The sequence below is a fragment of the Stegostoma tigrinum genome, chromosome 28, assembly GCF_030684315.1.
Source record: "Stegostoma tigrinum isolate sSteTig4 chromosome 28, sSteTig4.hap1, whole genome shotgun sequence".
NCBI classification, from domain to species: domain Eukaryota; kingdom Metazoa; phylum Chordata; class Chondrichthyes; order Orectolobiformes; family Stegostomatidae; genus Stegostoma; species Stegostoma tigrinum.
This window is the reverse complement of record NC_081381.1, coordinates 42,970,356-42,989,807: the sequence shown is the minus strand read 5'-3', so window position 1 is coordinate 42,989,807 and position 19,452 is coordinate 42,970,356. Positions and strand designations below refer to the sequence as shown.

The window sequence follows — 19,452 nt, the reverse complement described above, 5'->3', positions numbered from 1 at the left end:
GCTGCAATAAATATGACTTTTAACATTGCTTAGGCTGGTGCAGCAAATACCACTGACCAATGGGGGGTTACTATTTTGAAACAGTTGCTGCTGAATGGTTAAATAATCTATTATTCTGTTAGGTTTTCCAATAGAATTAAATTTATACCAATTCTTCTTCCTTTTGTCACATTTTAACTGGAGGTAAGAATAAAGTGTTTTAATTAAAAGAGATAACAAGGTGTAGAGCTGGATGAACACAGCAGGCCAAGCAGCATTCAGAGGTGCAGGAAGGCTAACATTTCAGGCCGTCCTGCTCGTCAGATGCTGCTTGGGTTGCTGTGTTCATCCAGCTCTACACCTCGTTATCTCAGATTCTCCAGCATCGGCAGTTCCTACTATCTCTGTTTTACTTAAAGCCGGGAACTGAGACCAATCGAATTACATCTGGAACACAGCACCTTCCACTTGCCTTTAAGTGAGATAGAAGTTAGGATCTAGGCGACTTCCTGGATACATTTGCAGGGGGCTTGGTTTGGTCCATAACATCCATCATGGCCTGTCATCAAGTTTCTAACTGCCTCAAACTGCCATCTCCTGAGAATCGCGATGAAGATGTGAAGTTCAACACAAAAAAAACACACACAATCGTATCAGATGGAAAAAAAAGTAGATTTTGATCTAAACAGCCACAACAGTTTCATCTTGATCAAATATTGAGAAAAATAATTTGAGTCTAGCATCAAAAGTCCCCATCACTTTGTTCCCCTTCCAATAAACTGATATTAAAATTATGACAAGCTAACAAATAAGACAATGTAAATATGAAATCCAAATTGCTTTATTTCTAAGCTGGTGGTATTCAATTTTGTCAGTTCAACAAGTGTAGCAGGTGCACATGCTAAATAAAATATTTTCAAATCAACCTGTTCAAGACATTATGGTGCACAGTTGCAGTAGTGGGACTTAAATCAGTACTCCCGGCTCAGAGGTACGCATTCCAAGAATCCTGAAAAGGGACTCAAGGCAATACTTGTTGCACTTTACTCTTAGATATTATTAAAGCAACTTTTACAGACACACCTCTGTAGCAAGCCTCCTGTCTCACAAGGACAGACACCAGTGTGCCACAAGTGCTTGTTCCTGCAAAACATGCATGCTCATTTGCCCAGGAAACGGCTACCATAGCTGAAATGGATGAACTGAAATGCTAAGCCAAACATGAAAGTCATCTGCCACATTTACGCAAACGTGAACTCATTTTGGTACAATCCGAGCATATTTTGTAGTCCTGATTAACTATACAAATTCATAATAAGCTATATACAGGTAATAACCTGTTTTATGCTACTGTTTACATAGTACACTCATTAAAAAAAAGCCTTTGCAAGAAAAGCAAATAAATAAAACAGTAATGCCATATCACAGCACACTGTATTAAAGCCTACTTTCAATTGCATCAACATTTATTTTTCCAGCTTAGTTTAACATGGTCTCCTTGTGGTTTTGACCTGAAATGTGTTCTTAACAACTTGAGACACAGTATTACAGAAATGGAAACTACGCTTTAATAGTAATCTTTTCAAGGCAAATCATTTCCTCCAAAGCTTGGTAGTATAGGCTATACAAATACTTAGTCCACTTTATCTAAATTAAAGCAACTATTGATAATCCAATATTTTACTGTTGCAATTTGTGAATAGTCTTTTGGTTTAGGCCATTAAACCGATTTTTTTCAATTCTTAGCTAACAACTTCTTCTGTTCATGCATGTGCTTTTAGAACTGGGATAAAAATGCAACAAACAGCAGGAAAAATAATAATAAATTCCACACTCTGGCAATTACAGGTCTTGAACATCATATGTACCTACTACATACTGGTATACTCATTGTTAAATCACACTTGGAGTGCAAGTGAAAACTATTACCTGTTATGACGATTTACTTTTGGCTTTTTACTTGAAAGCAGAACTGTACTTTGCTGTTCCTCAGCCATTTCTTAAATAGCTCTCCTCTTAGTTCATGATTCCTCTTGCTCTTCTCTCCTTTCATCCTATTATTTCTACAAATTCTGACTCAGGACAAATTCTTGTCCCCTATATTTCTCCACTTCTTTCTCATTGCATTCAACCTTCCCCATCCGTTTTTTGGTCACTCCTTTGCAGTTTCTCTTGTCCTCTCACCAAGTCTCATTAGCTTTTCTGTCTGATTTTTCTCGCCTTGATTTCATTCTACATGTGACACAATTAACAAGTGACTCTTTGTCTCATATTCGCAAGCAGAGCTATTACTCTAGGTAACACCATTTACCTTCCTTCTTGCTCCAAAAGTGGTCACAGCTGAAATAGAAGCAGCAATATTACTTCCCATTTACTTCTTTACTGCACCTCAGGCTAATTGATTAAGGACTGAGTGCCAGACTATAGTGGATTTGGTGGCACAACAAATTTTAAATAATTGTATAGCATCTGAACAAAGATCTTACTTATCATAAGAGAAGGAATAAGAAGTTGCTTTATCCCAAGAAAATTTGATATAATTCTAGGCAAATTAAAAATAAAAGACTGCATTTAATTTTTTTTAACCTTCTTCTACCTCTCCCCTCTGCGTGTCCTGCAACTTTGCCAAATAACCTATGATTACAAAATTCTTCACTCTGATGAGAAATTACAAAGTTTATTAATCAAAGTGGTCAAATTTACTTGATTTCAGTTTTTTTCTACTTTAAAAAAAGGAGTTAAGTTTAGTATTTAGTTTTTATTTGCTCAAAGTTTTAGTTCTATGTAAAAATTAAACTTCCCCTCAAGTCTTCAGGTCGCTAGACAACTGTGGCCACAATGCCATCATTATTTACCAGCCTCAGGATACCATCACTAAATTCTTGCACTCTATGAATGGCTCTACAGATAGCACATGTTTTATACTGACCATTAAACTTACCTGTGACTTTTTTTTTGTCAGCCTCGGCAATGTTCATTTGAATGGAAGGATGGTCCTTTGTAGAAATATATCCTCATGCCAGAGAGAGAGCGACAGAGAGAGCAAGAGAGCGCGCGCGCGAAAAAGAGAGAGAGAGCGCAAGAGCGAGAGAGAGAGAGAGAGAGAGAGAGAGAGAGAGAGAGAGAGAGAGAGAGAGAGAAAGAAAGCGGGACCGAAAGAAAACAAAGAATCAATCATGTGCCATCTGTAATAGGGTTATCCAACATTTCTACATAAAAAGTCAACATTTCCATTTTGTCTCAATTTAAGGGGATCAGTTCAAATTTCAAAGATATGATTACCACAACAGTATGTGTGAACTTCAGAAAAATAATAAATTTATCATTTAATGAAAAATTAAATTTTAAAAACCTGACCACTATTTAGGAGTATCTAGTAGCAGAGCTAACTAATACATCTTTTTGACTTCCTTACTGCTTAAAAACATAGCTTAAGAGTGACAAACACTCAGCCCTCCTACAAGTCCTGATCACAAGCAGAGAATTGCTTATGGTACTCAAACAGCGTCCATCAATAGTAAAATTAGAAGTGGGGATGTTTGCTTCTAATTCCAGCATGTTCAGTTGCATTTGCTACTTCTTAAATGATGAACTGCCTTTTGCTCACAGAAGTGAGATAATGACTCCACGTACTGAGAGATGTTAATTAACTTGACATTCATGGCATTACTCTGGTCAATTGCTCCAACAATAACCTAAGGGATTCCAATTGACCAGAACTTTCACCAAACTGTTTACATAAATGGCTAGAAGAGTAGCTAAGAGGCTGCATTTTCTGTGGCAAATTCTTCATCCCTCAATTCCCCAAAACCTAACAACATCTAGGCACAAGTCAAGAGTGGAAATACTCTTCACTTGCCTAGATAAAGACAGGTTCAATAACGGTCTAATCTAGACAACTTCCAAGGTAAAGCAGGCCACTTAACCAGTACCCAATCTCCCACATTAAAATGTTCAAACTACCGCTGCAACATAGTGGCTACAGTTTGTTCTATCTACAAGCCACAATGCAGCAACTTGCCAAGTTTCCTTTGACAGCATTTCTAAGTCCGCAACCTCTATCACATAGAATAACAAAGGAAGCAGGCAGACAGACACACAAGCTCTGCCTTAAGTCATAGATCCTCCTGACTTGTAAACAGATCACCTTTCTTGAAGAGATAGTAGGAACTGCATATGCTGGAGAATCTGAGATAACAAGGTATAGAGCTAGGTGAACATAGCAGACCAAGCAGCATCATAAGAGCAGGAAAGCTGACATTTCGGGCCTAGACCCTTTCTACATTTTTCCGAAAGGTCCAGGCCCGAAACATCAGCTCTCCTGCTCCTCTGATGCTGCGTGGCCCGCTGTGTTCATCCAGCTCTATACCTTGTTATCTCACCTTTCGTTAAGGTTGTTAAAACAAGATCTAGACCAATTGCACCACAGGAGTATGTTTGCCTCGTGAACGGCAACAATTCATGAAAGTGGGTTACTACCACCTTCTTAAGCACAGTTAGGGATAGGTATTAAATGCTCACCGTGCCAGCCACAAATACAATTTCATGATTTTTTTTTCATTTGCTGAATGCACTAAGTGCACACAAACATGTTTGAGCAGTTCTCTATCATTGAGGTAGTTAATCACAAAAAAAATTAAGTATCACAATTATACAACTATATGTAAAATTACAGATATATCTGCACTTAATTAACAGAACTGTATAAAGTAATTTTTTGCTTAACCACCTTTGTCTAGAAATATTTGTGTAATCCAATAAAGTAGTAGGTTTATAGCAGTGCAGACATTTTCACTGAATGCTGTACTTGAAATTTAAAAAAAATTTAAACTGCTCCCTCCTCTAGCTCACAAAACTTGTGATAGTTCTGGTTTCAATATGTATGTGTCTTGAACCAGTTGAATGTCATTCTCAGGCTCACCTACCAACTTCACTGCTTACTCATACTCAATTACAGACCACTTTTAGGAAATTCAAGCTCTTAGTTAAGGGATAACTTTATATTTAAAAAGTCAGTGTTGTAGAGCATAATTCTAGTTTATCATTCTGTTGGTGATTACATTGAAAGAAATGTGCTTATCTTTACAATTGACTTACAGGATGAGCAGTGTAACAGGCAGAAAAGACTGTTTGAAAATGGGCCATTCAAAAATTTTCAATGAAATCAAATCCACTTTAATGTTTGCAGACAACTGGAAGATAACTCTCCACGGTAGTCGTACCAGAAGATTGGAGGGAGGCAAATGTTGTTCCTCTTTTCAAGAAAGGGAATAGGGAAATCCCTTGAAATTACAGACCAGTCAGTCTTGCGTCTGTGGTCAGCAAGGCTTTGGAAAGAATTCTGAGGGATAGGATTTATGACTATTTGGGAAAGCATAGCGTGATTAAAGGGAGTCAGCATGGCTTTGTGAGGGGCAGGTCATGCCTTACAAATCTTGAGTTCCTTGAGGAAGTCACGAGACAGGTTGACGAGGGTCGAGCAGTAGATGTGGTGTACATGGACTTCAGCAAGGCATTTGATAAGGTTCCCCACGGCAGGCTCATTCATAAAGCCAGGAGGTATGGGATACAGGGTGATTTGGCTGTCTGGATTCAGAATTGGTTGGCTGACAGGAGGCAGAGAGTGGTTGTAGATGGTAAGTTTTCTGCCTGGAGGTCAGTGCTGAGTGATGCCCCGCAGGGCTCTGTTCTTGGGCCTCTGCTCTTTGTAGTTTTTAAAAATAACTTGGATGAGGAGGTTGAGGGGTGGGTTAGTATGTTTGCTGATGGCACAAAGGTTGGAGGTGCCGTTGACAGTATCGAGGGCTACTGCAGGCTTCAGCGAGACAGTGACAGAATGCAGAGCTGGGCTGAGAAATGGCAGATGGAGTTCAACCTGGATAAATGCGAAGTGATGCATTTTGGAAGGTCGAACTTAAATGCTGAATATAGGATTAAAGGCAGGATTCTCGGCAGTGTGGAGGAACAGCGGGATCTTGGTGCTAAAGTGCATAGCTCCCTCAAAGTTGTCACCCAGGTGAATAAGGTTGTTAAGAAAGCATATGGTGTTTTGGCTTTCATTAACAGAGGGATTGAGTTTAAGAGCCGCGAGGTTATGCTGCAGCTCTACAAAACCCTGGTGAGACCACACTTGGAATATTGTGTCCAGTTCTGGTCACCCTATTATAGGAAAGATATGGAGGCTTTGGAGAGGGTGCAAAGGAGGTTTACCAGGATGCTGCCTGGACTGGAGGGCTTGTCTTACGAGGAGAGGTTGACTGAGCTTGGACTGTTCTCTCTGGAGAGAAGGAGGAAGAGAGGTGACCTGATCGAGGTGTACAAGGTAATGAGAGGCATGGATAGAGTCAATAGCCAGAGACTTTTCCCCAGGGCAGGACTGGCTGCCACGAGGGGTCATAGTTTTAAGGTGTTAGGAGGAAGGTATAGAGGAGACGTCAGAGGGAGATTCTTCACCCAGAGAGTTGTGAGCGCATGGAATAGTTTAGTGGTCATGGTAGTCGTGGAAGTAGAGTCATTAGGTGACATTTAAGCAACTGCTGGACATGCACATGGACAGCAGTGAATTGAGGGGAATGTAGGTTAGGTTATTTTATTTTTGGATTAGGATTATTCCACGGCACAACATCGTGGGCCGAAGGGCCTGTACTGTCCTGTACTTCTCTCTGTTCTAATGTAGAACTCATTCAACATAACATTATTTTGTAGTTGTGTTTATTCAGAGTTAAGTCTAGTTTCACTACATGACCACTGTGTATTTAAACTAAAGGCAGCTTTTTGTTTTATTCATTCATTTTGTGGGATCTGGATGCTGCTGGCCGGCCAGCATTCCTTACGCATTCCTAGTCACCCTTGAGAAGATGGTGGTGAGCTGCCTTCTTGAACTGCTACAGTCCACCTGCTGTGGGCTGACCCACAATGTCATTAGGCGGAGAATTCCAGGAACACTGACATATTTCCAAGTCAGAATGGTGATGGCTTGTAGGAGAACTTGAAGGTGGTGGTGTTTGCATATATCTGCTGTCCTCGTCTTTCTAGATGGAAATAGTTGTAGGTTTAGAAAATGCTATCTGAGGTTCTTTGCTGAATTCCCGCAGGGCAGCAGTGTACACTGAGCATTGGTGGTGGAGGGAGTGGATGCTTGTGGATACAATGTCAATGTCAATCAAGCATGCTACTTTGTACTGGATGATGTCAAGCTTCTTCAGTGTTGTTGGAGCTGCAATCATCCAGACAAGTTGGGAGTATTCCATCAGACTCCTGACTTGTGTCTTGCAGATGGCTGTCAAGCTTTCATTAGTCAGATGAGGTACTCGCCGTAGTATTCCAAGCCTCTGACTGGCTCCTGCAGCCACTGCATTTTTGCGTGAATCTAGTGGAGTTTCTGATCAAATGATAACTTCCTGGACGTTGACAGGGCAGTGGTCAGATTACCTCTTATTCGTGATGATCACTGGCTGGCATTTGTGTGTCGTGAATGTTCCATGCCAATTATCAACCCAAGTCTGGATACTGTCCAGATCTTGTTGTATTTGGGTAAGGACTGCTTCAGTTCTTGAGCAGTCACCAATGGCGCTGAACATTGCACAATGATTGGTGAAAACCCCCACTTTGGAGCTTATGATGGAGGAAAGGACATTGATGAACTAGCTGAAGATGGTTCAGCCAAGAACGCCACCGTGAGGAACTCCAGCAGAGATGTCCTGCAGCTGATATGACTGAACTTCAACCACCACGACCATCTTCCTATGTGTGACAGATATGACTCAAACTACAGACTTTTTCCCCCCGATTCCAATTTTGCCAGGGGTCTTTGATGCCACAATTGGTCGAAAGCAGCCTTGATGTCAAGGGCTGTCACTCTCACCTCACTTCTAGAATTAAGCTTTTCTGTCTGTGTTTGAACCAAGGCTGTAATGAGGTCAGGAGCTGAGTCACCCTGACAGAATCCAAACTGGGTGTCACTGAGCAGTTTATTATTAAGCAGCACCTGCTTAGCAGCAATGTTGATGATAGCTTCAATCACTTTACTGATGATCGAGAGTAGACTGATGGGGCAGTAATTGGTAGGGTTGGTTCTGTCGAATGTTTTAGATACAGGACATACTTGGGCAATTTTCCACATTGTTGCACAGATACCAGTGTTGTGACTGTACTGGAACAGCTTGGCTACGTCAGCAGTAAGTTCTGGTGATCAAGTCTTCAGGACTTTTATGAGAATGTTATCAGGACCTGTAGCTTCTGCATCATCCACTGCCTCCAACCGTTTCTTGATATCATGTGGGGTGAATTGAATTGGCTGAAGATTGGTATCTGTCGTGCTGGGGACCATTGGAGGAGGAGAGATAGATCATCCACTTGTCACTTTAGGCTGAAGATTGCTGTGAAAGCTTCAGCCTTATCTTTTGCGCTGTTGTGTGGACTCTTCCATCATTAAGGATGGGGATATTTGTGCACCCTCCTCCTTCTGAGTTGTTTATTCGTCCACCAGCATTCACGACTGGATGTGGCAGCCGCAGAACTCAGATCTGATTCACTGGTTGATGGATGACTCAGCAGTGTATCACTTGCTGCTTATGCTGTTTGGCATGCATGTAGTCCTGTTTGGTGGCTTCACCAAGTTGGCACCTTATCTTCAGGTATGACTGGTACTGCTCCTAGCATGCCCTCCTGCAATCTTCCCTGGACCAGGATTGATCCTCTGGCTTGATGGTAATGGTTGAGCGGAGGATGTGCCAGGTCATGAAGTTACAGATTGTGCTGAAGTACGGTTCTGCTGTTGTTGATGGCCCACAGTACCTTATGGATGCCCAGTCTTCAGTTGCTTGATATGTTCGAAGGCTGTCCCATTTAGTAGTGACAGTGCCACACAACGCAAATATGGTTTACACTCACCGTGAAGGCAGGACTTGATCTCCACAAGTACGATGTAGTGGTTGCTCTTACCTGACCAGCTCGAATAGTACCACTGCTGCACAGCCACTCTTAGTGGTGGGCATTGAAATCCTCCACCCCGCCATCCTCAGTACTTACTCCTAGTGTTATTCAACGTGGAGGAGCACCAATTCATCAGCCAAGGGAGGGCAATACATTGTAATCAGTAGGAGGTTTCCTTGCCAGTGTTTAACCTGAAACCATGAGACTTCATGGCATTCAAAAGTCAATGTTGAGAGCTCCTAGGGCAACTCCCTTTCAACTGTATACCACTCTGCTGGGTCTGTCCTGCTGGTGAAATAAGACATATCCAGGGACGGTGATGTTACTGTTTGGGACATTGTAAGATATGATTCCATGAGTATGACTGTGTCAGGCTTTTGTCTGACTAGTCTGAGAAACAGCTCTCCAAATTTTGGCACTAGTCCCCAGATGTTATTAAGGAGGACTGTGCAGGGTTAACATGGCTTTTTCTGCCATTGTCTTTTCTGGTGCCTAGGTTGATGCCAGGTGATCCATCGGTTTCATTTCTTTGTGGCTTTGTAGCAATTGGCATAATTGAATGGCTTGCTAGGCCATTTGAGAGCCTGGAGTCACATGCAGGCCAGACCAAGTGCGGATGGCAGATTTCCTTCCCTGAAGGGTATCTGGGAATCAGATGGGTTTTTTCAACAAAGACAATTCCAGGCCTTCTAAACAAAAAAAACAAATTCAAATTCCACCATCTGCTGTGGCAGGATTCGAACCTGGGCCCCCAGAATATTTTCTGGGTCTCTAGACAAATAATCTGCTGATAAGACCACTAGGCCATCGCCTTCGCTAAACTTCCTAAACATTGGACAGACCAGTATGGTTATAAAATGTTGATTTGGTCTGTTGTTACTTTGCCAAAATATTGAAGCTGAGTGGTTTAACGATAAATTCCGAACAAAAATCTTTAAACAAGATGTAATATTTCAAAGTAGCCGTTGAGGATAACAACCCTCCAGCTCCCTACATGTTACCACGCTGTCCTGTTTTACGTTTTATGTCAGGATTACAAAATTTATGTTCAACTATGTTAGTTGTATTTAGGTTGCACTGTGAAGTATGAAATATACTAAAATACATATCTAGAAAAGTTCTGAATTACAATCAACTGGGTTAGATGCACACACTGAAGTTCACTGGCTTCAAGTACGCAAATATAAGGGCTGCATACACAACACTAGTGATGCCCCCCAGGAGATAGTATTAAGCTCCCTATTATTCACCAGGTGTATTAATGACCTGGAACATGGCAAAATTGCGAAGTTATAAGTAGTAAATGAGTACAAAACTCTATTACAAAATTGATGGACCTTGCTACATAATGACAAATGGCATTTAGGTAAAGATTGCAGTGTCATCCATGTAGCTGGAACCAACACAAAATATACTTCTCATTTCCTATAAATGATACAGAGAGCAAAGGATCCAGGCGATACTGCGTATGGAGCATCTAACATTCAAAATCAATGCAGAAAAGCTATAACCAAAGCTAACAAATACAGGGATAGTAGAAACTGCCGATGCTGGAGAATCGAGATAACACAGTGTGAAGCTGGTTGAACACAGCAGGCCAAGCAGCAGAGGAGCAGGAAAGCTTGACGTTTCGGGTTGGGACCCTTCTTCAGAAATGGGGGAGGGGGAAGGGGATTCTGAAATAAATAGGGAGACGGGGAGGCGGATAGATGGGTAAAGGAGAAGATAGGGTGAGAGGAGACAGACAGGTCAAAGAGGTGGGGTTAGAGCCAGTGAAGGTGAATGTAGGTTGGGAGTTGGGGGGTTGGAGGGGAGGAGCTAGGACAGACAGGTCAGGGGGCGGAATGAGTTTAGTGGGTGGGAGGAATTGTTAGGGAGGCGGGGACTAGTTGGGCTCGTTTTGGCATGCGGTCGGGGAGGGGAGATTTTGAAGCTTGTGAAGTCCACATTGCAGCCCAAGGGTATCAATGTGGACTTCACCAGCTTCAAAATCTCCCCTCCCCCGACCACATCCCAAAACCAGCCCAGCTAGTCCCCACCTCCCTAACCATTCCTCCCACCTCAAGCCCCACTCCCATCTCCTACCCACTAACCTCATCCCGCCTCCTTGACCTGTACATCCTCCCTGGACCGACCTATCTACCACCCGCCCCCAACTCCCCACCTACATCCTCCCTAACTGACTCTAATCCCGCCTCTTGAACCTGTCTGTGTCCTCTCACCCTATCCTCTCCTTTATCCATCTTCTATCCGCCTCGCCCTGTCTTCCTATTTATTTCAGAATCCCCTTCCCCTCCCCCATTTCTGAAGAAGGGTCCCGACCCGAAACATCAAGCTTTCCTGCTCCCCTGATGCTGCTTGGCCTGCTGTGTTCATCCAGCTTCACACCGTGTTATCTAGCAAATACAGGGCTGTCTGCTGCACCAGACCTCCTTTGGTCACATTGCATGGTGGGTGATAGCTATGGCCTTGGAAAAAGTTCGAGAGATTTTCAACACGAGGGAACCTTCAGCTAGAAACTCAGCTAATCTTAAAAAAAAGAGCAATTTACTTTCAAACAACACAGACTGGTGTTGGAGACTACTTAACAACGACACGAAAATAACAAAGTTACATGCTTATTGACAATTTATTTTAGTTTCATAGATTGGGAAGAGCCAAGGAACATTCACTTCTTTGTCTTTGGCTTCACTCATTTTCCCTTTGGTTAATACATTGCAGCTTGATGGCCGTTTTCTGCCGCCTCCTGTCACTCATGCATTCCTATTCTAATCCTGTCACCAGTGCATCTTCCCATCTTTCTCAGGCCTTCCTACTGGCAGCCTCATCTCCGTCACTAGATCTTCTCTGCAGCAGTTGACCAAGAATCTCTTGCTAGCAACTTTGTTTGATGCTTCCTCATTCTTCACTGATCCCTCCCCTCTTATGTATTCTTGCCTTTCGCTTACTTCACGCATCTATCTCTGCATCTTTAACTCATGAGTATCCAGCTAGTGTATCTCTTATGTTGCTCATGTTTCTGCAATAGTTAACAAGTTTGATATCTCATCTACAGAGGAGATTCTTCCCCTCAATTTCAGTGATATTCTCCAGCACATAACACAGCAGTACACTTCCAAATATTCCAAAGAAAACTTACCCATTGCAAAATACCCATTTCATTACTTGCACTTTCTTCCCCGATCACAGATACTTGAAACTACTCGGTTCTGACAGATCTGGGCTCAAGATCTTTACAGCTTCTCTCTGATTATCTTCTTAGGCTCAAACTGACAGTTCCGAAACGTCAGCCTTCCTGCTCTTCTGATGTTGTTGGCCTGCTGTGTTTCAACCAGCTGTACACCTTGTCATCTCAGTTCCTAACATTGGTTTTTGATCTACTGATCTTTGTACCCCTCTTTTCCTACCTCATTGCTCCATTACTTCATTTATGATAAGAGGAGGAAGGAGTTTGGTGTCAATCCATACAGCAACTAAACTTGAATTTTGATATTCACTGATCTCCTCACTGCTTCTTAATTTTGTTTGGCACTCAGTACTGTAACAATCATATATGATTCCAAAGGAACTCAATAAACTTTAGAATCTCTCTAAACTTCATCTTGAGACACCCAGTCTCTGTTCCAGAATTCAATCTTCAAAGCTTTCAGTTAGAGTTGGCATTTAACTTTGGTACAGCTTTTCCATTCGTGAGTCATTTCCTTTTCTTTGGAATACTGACACTCAAGTGCATTGCTTCTGTGCCTTTGGTAATTTCTCTACAACAAGGTGAGTAGCTTGTTTCGTACCTGAACCCAATATTCTATGTGGGTAAATCATAACTTAGGATATAGTGATTAAATCTGCAAGAGTTAGAAATAGGCTAACATTAGGTTTTTCTTTTTCCCCACGGTTTGGCGAGCCTCAAAGTTCTTTGCCAGCTTGTGTGTGGTGTGTTCATCATCCACATGTCTTCAAGAAGCTGAATGCTTGTGACTGCGGTAAAAATTACAATTCATATAAAGTAAATGGATTACTAGCTAATTCACTGCCAGTATGACTCCCATGAATGTTTCAATCACTTGAAGGGATTGGAGAGAAATTGGATTTTTTACTTTCACAGGTGATTACATGACTGTGAAGTGTGGAAGGAATCATCTAATCATCATGCTATTGGGTATTTGATAAATCAGATAGTCATTTCCTGTCTGTCATTTTCATAAACTGTACATATTCCATGTTCAAAGCCAATAAACGTTTGGTGCCATTTATTTTACAAGCTGCAGTTAAGGCTTAGAACTGGAGGACAGTCAGTATGCGAAAACCTGTTCCAATGGTGCAACAACATTTCAAGGAAATAAAACAAAAGCAAATCGGCTCTCTGACCAGCCAGTTATTATACTCAAGTTCATCACTCACCTTCATGACATTGTCTACAGTAAAGCCACTGTTATCTGTACCCAACTCCTTCAGCAAGCGTTCCACCAACTCAATTTGATTTACTACCAAGCGGCCTGGAACTTGTGGCTTCAAAGGCTGCATTAACTGGGGTGGGATAATGTGAAGGGGTTGTACTTCTTTAAGTAATGCCATTTCCTGAAAAAAACGGAGATACCTTTAAGTACCAATATTTATGTTTTGCTTTTTCTGTTCATTAAAATTGGTATTACTCAGAAGAAGCTGTTAAAGATAATTGATACGATCTTCAATAAAACATTACTGGACATTTTCATGACTTAAAATTTCAAATCATTTATGTGATCTGCGACCCACAAGTAAAGATGGTGGAATTGGTCAGGCTTAACTTTCTGAGTACTGCCTTACTACAGCTATCAACACTATCTAATTTACTTGAAGAGTTTACACAAACACCACTGGATCATTATTTACAGCCATCAACTTTAGTAACACATCCCTAAGACTTCGTCAGATGTCGATGGGTAAGTACACAATCCTGCGCAAAATTAAGCAAACCAGAAGACTCTGCCATTGTCAATTTACCTTTTTTATAAATGATTCAACTGGGATAAATGTAGAGGTGCCTTTGATATCCCTCGCCTAGGGAAGAACACAAGTCTCAGGGTATACTTGTATTTTCCTATATTAAAACAGTGATTTACTTCTCAAATATTCAACTATTTTAAAAGCGTTACAGAATAACCTAAGATCGCGTGCAAAGGATGTGCATGGGCAGAAGCACTTGGTTATGAAGCTCTCTGCAGTCAAATATGTGCTAACACCAAATGTTGCATATGAATACATAGTTAGGCTAGATGTCAGTCACTATATTAAGCAAAGAAAGTTGAATGTCTAAAGAAGTGAAAGCAAACAGAAGTACATTATAAATTTGTGGAATTTACAACTCAGCAACCATGGATACTTTTTTTTAAGAAAAGATAAGTTTGCGTTTGCTTAAATAGCTTGAAACCTGTTCCAAAATAACAGCGGAGCACAGGGTAAAATTTCAAATGAAAAAGAAACAATAACAAAGAGGGAAGCGGACGTTTCTTCACTAATCAGAGACAACGCGAACTGCAGATGCTTGGATAACCCGAGATAACAAAGTGTGGAGATGGATGAACACAGCAGGCCAGGCAGCATCTTAGGAGTACTAAAGCTGATGCTTCGGGCCTAGATCCTTCATCAGAAAAGGGGGATGAGAAGAGGGTTCTGAAATAAATAGGGAGAGGGGGGGAGGCAGACCGAAGATGGATAGAGGCGAGTATAGCTGGGGAGGTAGGGAGGGGATAGGTCAGTGCGGGGAGGACGGACGGGTGGAGGGGGCGGAATGAATTCAGTAGGTAGGAAATGGAGGTGCGGCTTGAGGTGGGAGGAAGGGACAGGTGAGAGAAAGAACCGGTTAGGGAGAAGGTTGCAGGAACAGCAACTCAAATTCCTCTTGGGAACCCTGCAGCCCAATGGTATCAATGTGGATTTCACAAGCTTCAAAATCTCCCCCACTGCATCCCAAAACCAGCCCAGCTCGTCCCCGGCTCCCTAACATGTTCTTCCTCTCACCTATCCCCTCCTCCCACCTCAAGCTGCACCTCCATTTCCTACCTACTAACCTCATCCTGCCCCCTCAACCTGTCCGTCCTCTCGGACTGACCTATCCCCTCCCTACCTCCCCAGCTATACTCTCCTCTCCACCTATCTTCTCCTCTATCCATCTTCGGTCCGCCTCCCCCTCTCTCCCTATATATTTCAGAACCCTCTCCTCATCCCCCGTTTCTATTGAAGGGTCTAGGCCCGAAACGTTAGCTTTTGTGTTTCTTCACTAATTTTTACCAGCCAGAATAAAATCATGAACCCTTGAAAGGACAAGCTCCCCAAGCTGTCATTCATTCCTGGTCAAAAAGAACACAATGTCCAGGGGTGCAGGTGCATATTTCCTTGGAAAGACAGTCACAAACAGACAGGTTGGTGAAGGCGGTGTTTGGCATGCTTGCCTTCATTGGTCACTGCACGGAGTATGGGAGTTGAGACTCAATGTTGTGGCTGTGCAGGACATTGGCGAGACCTCTTTTAGAGTTCTGCATTCAATTCTGGTCTCCCTGCTAACGGAAAGATGTTGCTAAATTTGAAAGGGTTAAGAAAAGATTTTCAATGATGTTGCCTGCTTTGGACAGTTTGACTTATATGCAGGGGCGTTTTTTGCCTGTAGTGTCAGAGGATGAGGGTTGACCTTACAGGAGGGCCGGGGGGGGGGGGGGGGGGCGCACACACAGATACTTTTAATAGTCAAGGTCTTTTTCCCGGGGTAGGGGAAACCAGAGGGCATAGGTTTAAGGTGAGAGGGGAAAAGATATAAAAGGGACCTGAAGGCCAAATTTTTTCATGCACAGGATGGTGCATGTATGGAACAAGCTGCTGGGGTGGAGGAGGAGGCGGGTACAATTACAACATTTAACAGGGTACTTGAATAGGAAGGGTTCAGAGGAAGATGGGCCAAAAGCTGGTAAATGGGATTAGATCAGTTTAGGATACCTGGTTGGCGCAGACAAGTTGGACCGAGGGGTCTATTTGTGTGCTGTATAACTATGTTTCTATGTCCAAGTTTGACATGAATCTCTGAAATTCCTAATATTTTTATTATATAACATGAAGTTTCAGTACATAGGTTGAAACGCAAGAAAGTACACTGGACCTGCTAATAACACTGTCAGTTATAGTGTATAACTCGTAATAACGAGAATCTGGCTTGGCTGCCCGAATTCTTATCTTTTCAGATCATATTTCCAGCCTTTTTGGCAATGCATCAATTATGGTTGACCTTCAAATATAGTTACAGAAGAGAAATTACCAAGAAAATGGTGGGCATAACGACAGCAAACTAAGGAGATATCAGCAGAATGTGTCATAATGTAATGATGTCAGTATCCCCTGATTGCGTAGAAGAACTGGAGAGGAGCAAGAAGTTCTACCTGAACATTGAGAGAATGAGTATATCTACAAAGCTGGAGAGAAAAAGAGTTTTTACAACAACTATCTTGGATTCACAAAGCAACACTTGGGAGACTAAAGGCAGTTAGATGCCAGAGATATAAAACAAGTACAGGCAGAAACTAAACACAGAAGAAGGACACTCCATTTGCAGCTTTGCCTGGAAGAATTAATAATCAATTGTAACAAATTTCCCTTGGAGACATGCCCTAGGTCCTGCATTTAAGACAGATACTAACAGCAATGACGAGAAGGATTTAGAAAATTTTCCATGGAAACAAGAAATGAACTATGGTAGATCCAATGTCCACTGTGTAAACAACACCGGCTCTGTACTTGAAATGAATGAGAATATCGCTAAGCAAAGACAAGATGACACTCCATGAAACACTCGTCAGTCTAATAGATTAAAACCCTCAAGACATCCAGCAAATTGAAGAAAATTTTGTCGATGCCAAGACAAAGCCATTTCTATCATCCTACAAAAAAAACGCTGCAAAATGAAATTTCAAACGTCGTACATCCAACAAAGACAAAGGTGAGGCGTAAATGTAAACAGTTGAAATTTATGATTTCTTCAAAGTGCATGCGTCAATTCATTCAATAAATGAATGCCGATTTTGACAAATTGCTCTTTCAACTACCTTAGTGTAACGAATGTGAGAGAGTACTGACCATTTGTGATTTTAAATAGTCTGATTCTATATGTGTATTTACACTTTTGTTGCTAGAAGAAATAACATTTATTTCAAAACTCTATTTTGTTATTAGAAGTCTATTTATCTCATTCAGAGTGAATAGTACTATGCTTCCCTGTGGTAGCATGCTGAAGATCAAGTCCTGCTGTTCCTAGAGCCATTATAAAAGTTAAAGATTTTTAAAACTGCGCACAATCCTCCAATTTACTTGTCTTCTAGGCCCAGGTTGACAAAAAGCACAGACTTGGTTTGCGCACCTAACAAAAATTTCTGTATATTACAAATAAGGAGTAGCACAGTGGCTCAGTGGTTAGCTCTGTTGCTTCACAGCACCAGGGACCCAGGTTCAATTCCACCCTTGGGCCACTGTCTTTGTGGAGTCTGCATATTCTCCCCATGTCTGTGTGGGTTTCCACTGGGTGCACTGGCTTCCTCCCACACTCCAGGTGGACGGACCATGCCAAATTGCTTGTAGTGTCTGGAGGTGTGTAAATTAGATGGATTAGCCTTGGGAGATGTAGAGTTAGACAGTGTGGACTTGTTGAGCTGAATGACCTCTTTCCATACTCTCAGGATTCTACGATATGAAATTCGCACTACAGGGAATCAACTATGAATCCTTGGCATAAAAACTACTCCCCCCCAATAGAGTCACCCTTAAACACAACAAAGACAGATACAGGCAGGAAAAAGATATGGCTGCCATGAGCAAAGGCAAAGATTAGAAAAGCAGTTCAATGGTCGCAGATCACAGATCTGCTGAGACGATTCTTGTGATCAGAACATTGCTTCTCAATCTTCTTTCACTTGCTTGCATGAGGCTCAGGATAACTGGCTCACCTCATAATTATTAAGTAAGAAAATTTTATAAGTCACAGCTTGATGCAACTGTTGAAGGGAAAATAAACTAGCTCAGGATCAAAGTGCTTTTTTTAAACTGCAGTGTACAGAAATAATTTCTGATGTTGCGAAGATCTGTTCAGAATTGACATCGCTTACCGTTACAAGGCTGAATGATATCCAAGTTTTGCAATATATGGACACAGAGGAGTCACAACTGAAAACTGTTCAAATCAATGAAAATCACAACTTCTGACCTTACGGAGTGGAGCTGATTGATGAAGCAGATGAAGATGGCTGGACCTAGCACATTACCCTGACAGAACTCATGCAGCAACATTTTGAGGGTGACATGAATGGACCCCAACAGCCATTATCATTTACTTCTGGTGTTAGGTATGGCTCCAACCAATCCCTTTTGACTCTGGCTTTGCTCCGATTCCTTGATGCCACACTCTGATCAATGCTGCTTAACTTCCAGTTTAATCTCACGCGAGGTTCAGTTCTTTTGCTCATTTACGGACTATGCATATAATAAGGCCTGAACAGAAGTCATCTACTACTTTCTAAACGCCATTTGACAGCAATTAACACCAACCAGCCTTCTTAGATTTATAGCATGCCTATAGTGTAGATACAGGCCATTTGGCCCATGAAGTCCACAACATCCCTGCGAATAGCATTCCACCCATACCTACACCCCTACCCTAACCCAGGCTAATCCGACTAGCCTGCACATTGCTGGCCACGAGAGGCAATTTAGCATGGCCAATGCACCTAACATGCACATCTTCGGAAACAGAAAGAATTGTGGATGCTACAAATCAGGAACAAAAACAAAGTTGCTGGAAAGATGCCAGCAGCATCTTATCATAGAATCCCTACAGCGTGGAAAAAGGCCATTTGGCCCAACAAGTCCACACCACCCCTCCGAAGAGCATCTCACCCAAACCTAATCCCCTACCCCAACAATTCCCTTGTCTAACCCTCCTAACCTAAACATCCCTGGGAACTAGGGTCAATCCACCTAACCTGCACATCTTTGGACTGTGGGAGGACACCCACGCAGACACGGGGAGAATGTGCAAATTCCACACAGTCAGTTGTGAAGAATAAAACACAGTTAACATTTCGGGTCCAGTGACCCTTCCTCAGAACCGAAGGTGGCTGGGAAAACGTCAGTTTAGAAAAAAGGCGAGGGAATAAATGATAGGACAGAGTCTAAAAGAGAGAAGAGCAGTTGGACAGACAAGAGAGTTGACAACGATCATGCTAGGAGGGTGAACAGTTGTTAATGTAGACTATTAGTGACTAACAATGGGTGCTGTGTAATGGCAGGCTAAGTGGCAACAAGGCCTGGTGCATGGGGTGGGGGGACTGGGACATAGGAGAGTTTAGGCCCTAAAATTATTGTACTAAATATGGAGTCCAGAGTGCTGCAGGGTCCCTAAGCAAAAAATGAAGTATTGTTCTTACAGCTTGCGTTGAGCTTCAATGGAACACTGCAGCAAGCCACAGACAGATGTTGGCCAGGGAACAGGGTATGCCACTAGAAACTCAGGGTCTTTTCTGCGAGCAG

General features: G+C 42.2%; 1 protein-coding gene across 14 annotated transcripts in view; it reads right to left on the bottom strand.

Annotated features, from left to right (window-relative positions):
- cep104 (centrosomal protein 104) overlaps positions 1 to 19,452 on the bottom strand; it is a 176,196-nt gene that overhangs the window by 86,997 nt on the left and 69,747 nt on the right. For all 14 annotated transcript variants that reach the window (XR_009442759.1, XM_059638113.1, XM_059638121.1 and 11 more), the window contains one exon: positions 13,312 to 13,488. Coding sequence is in view for 13 of the 14 variants with exons in the window: in XM_059638113.1 (XP_059494096.1) it covers positions 13,312 to 13,488 (177 nt within the window). In the remaining variant the exon portion in view is untranslated. The remainder of the gene's footprint in view (positions 1 to 13,311; positions 13,489 to 19,452) is intronic.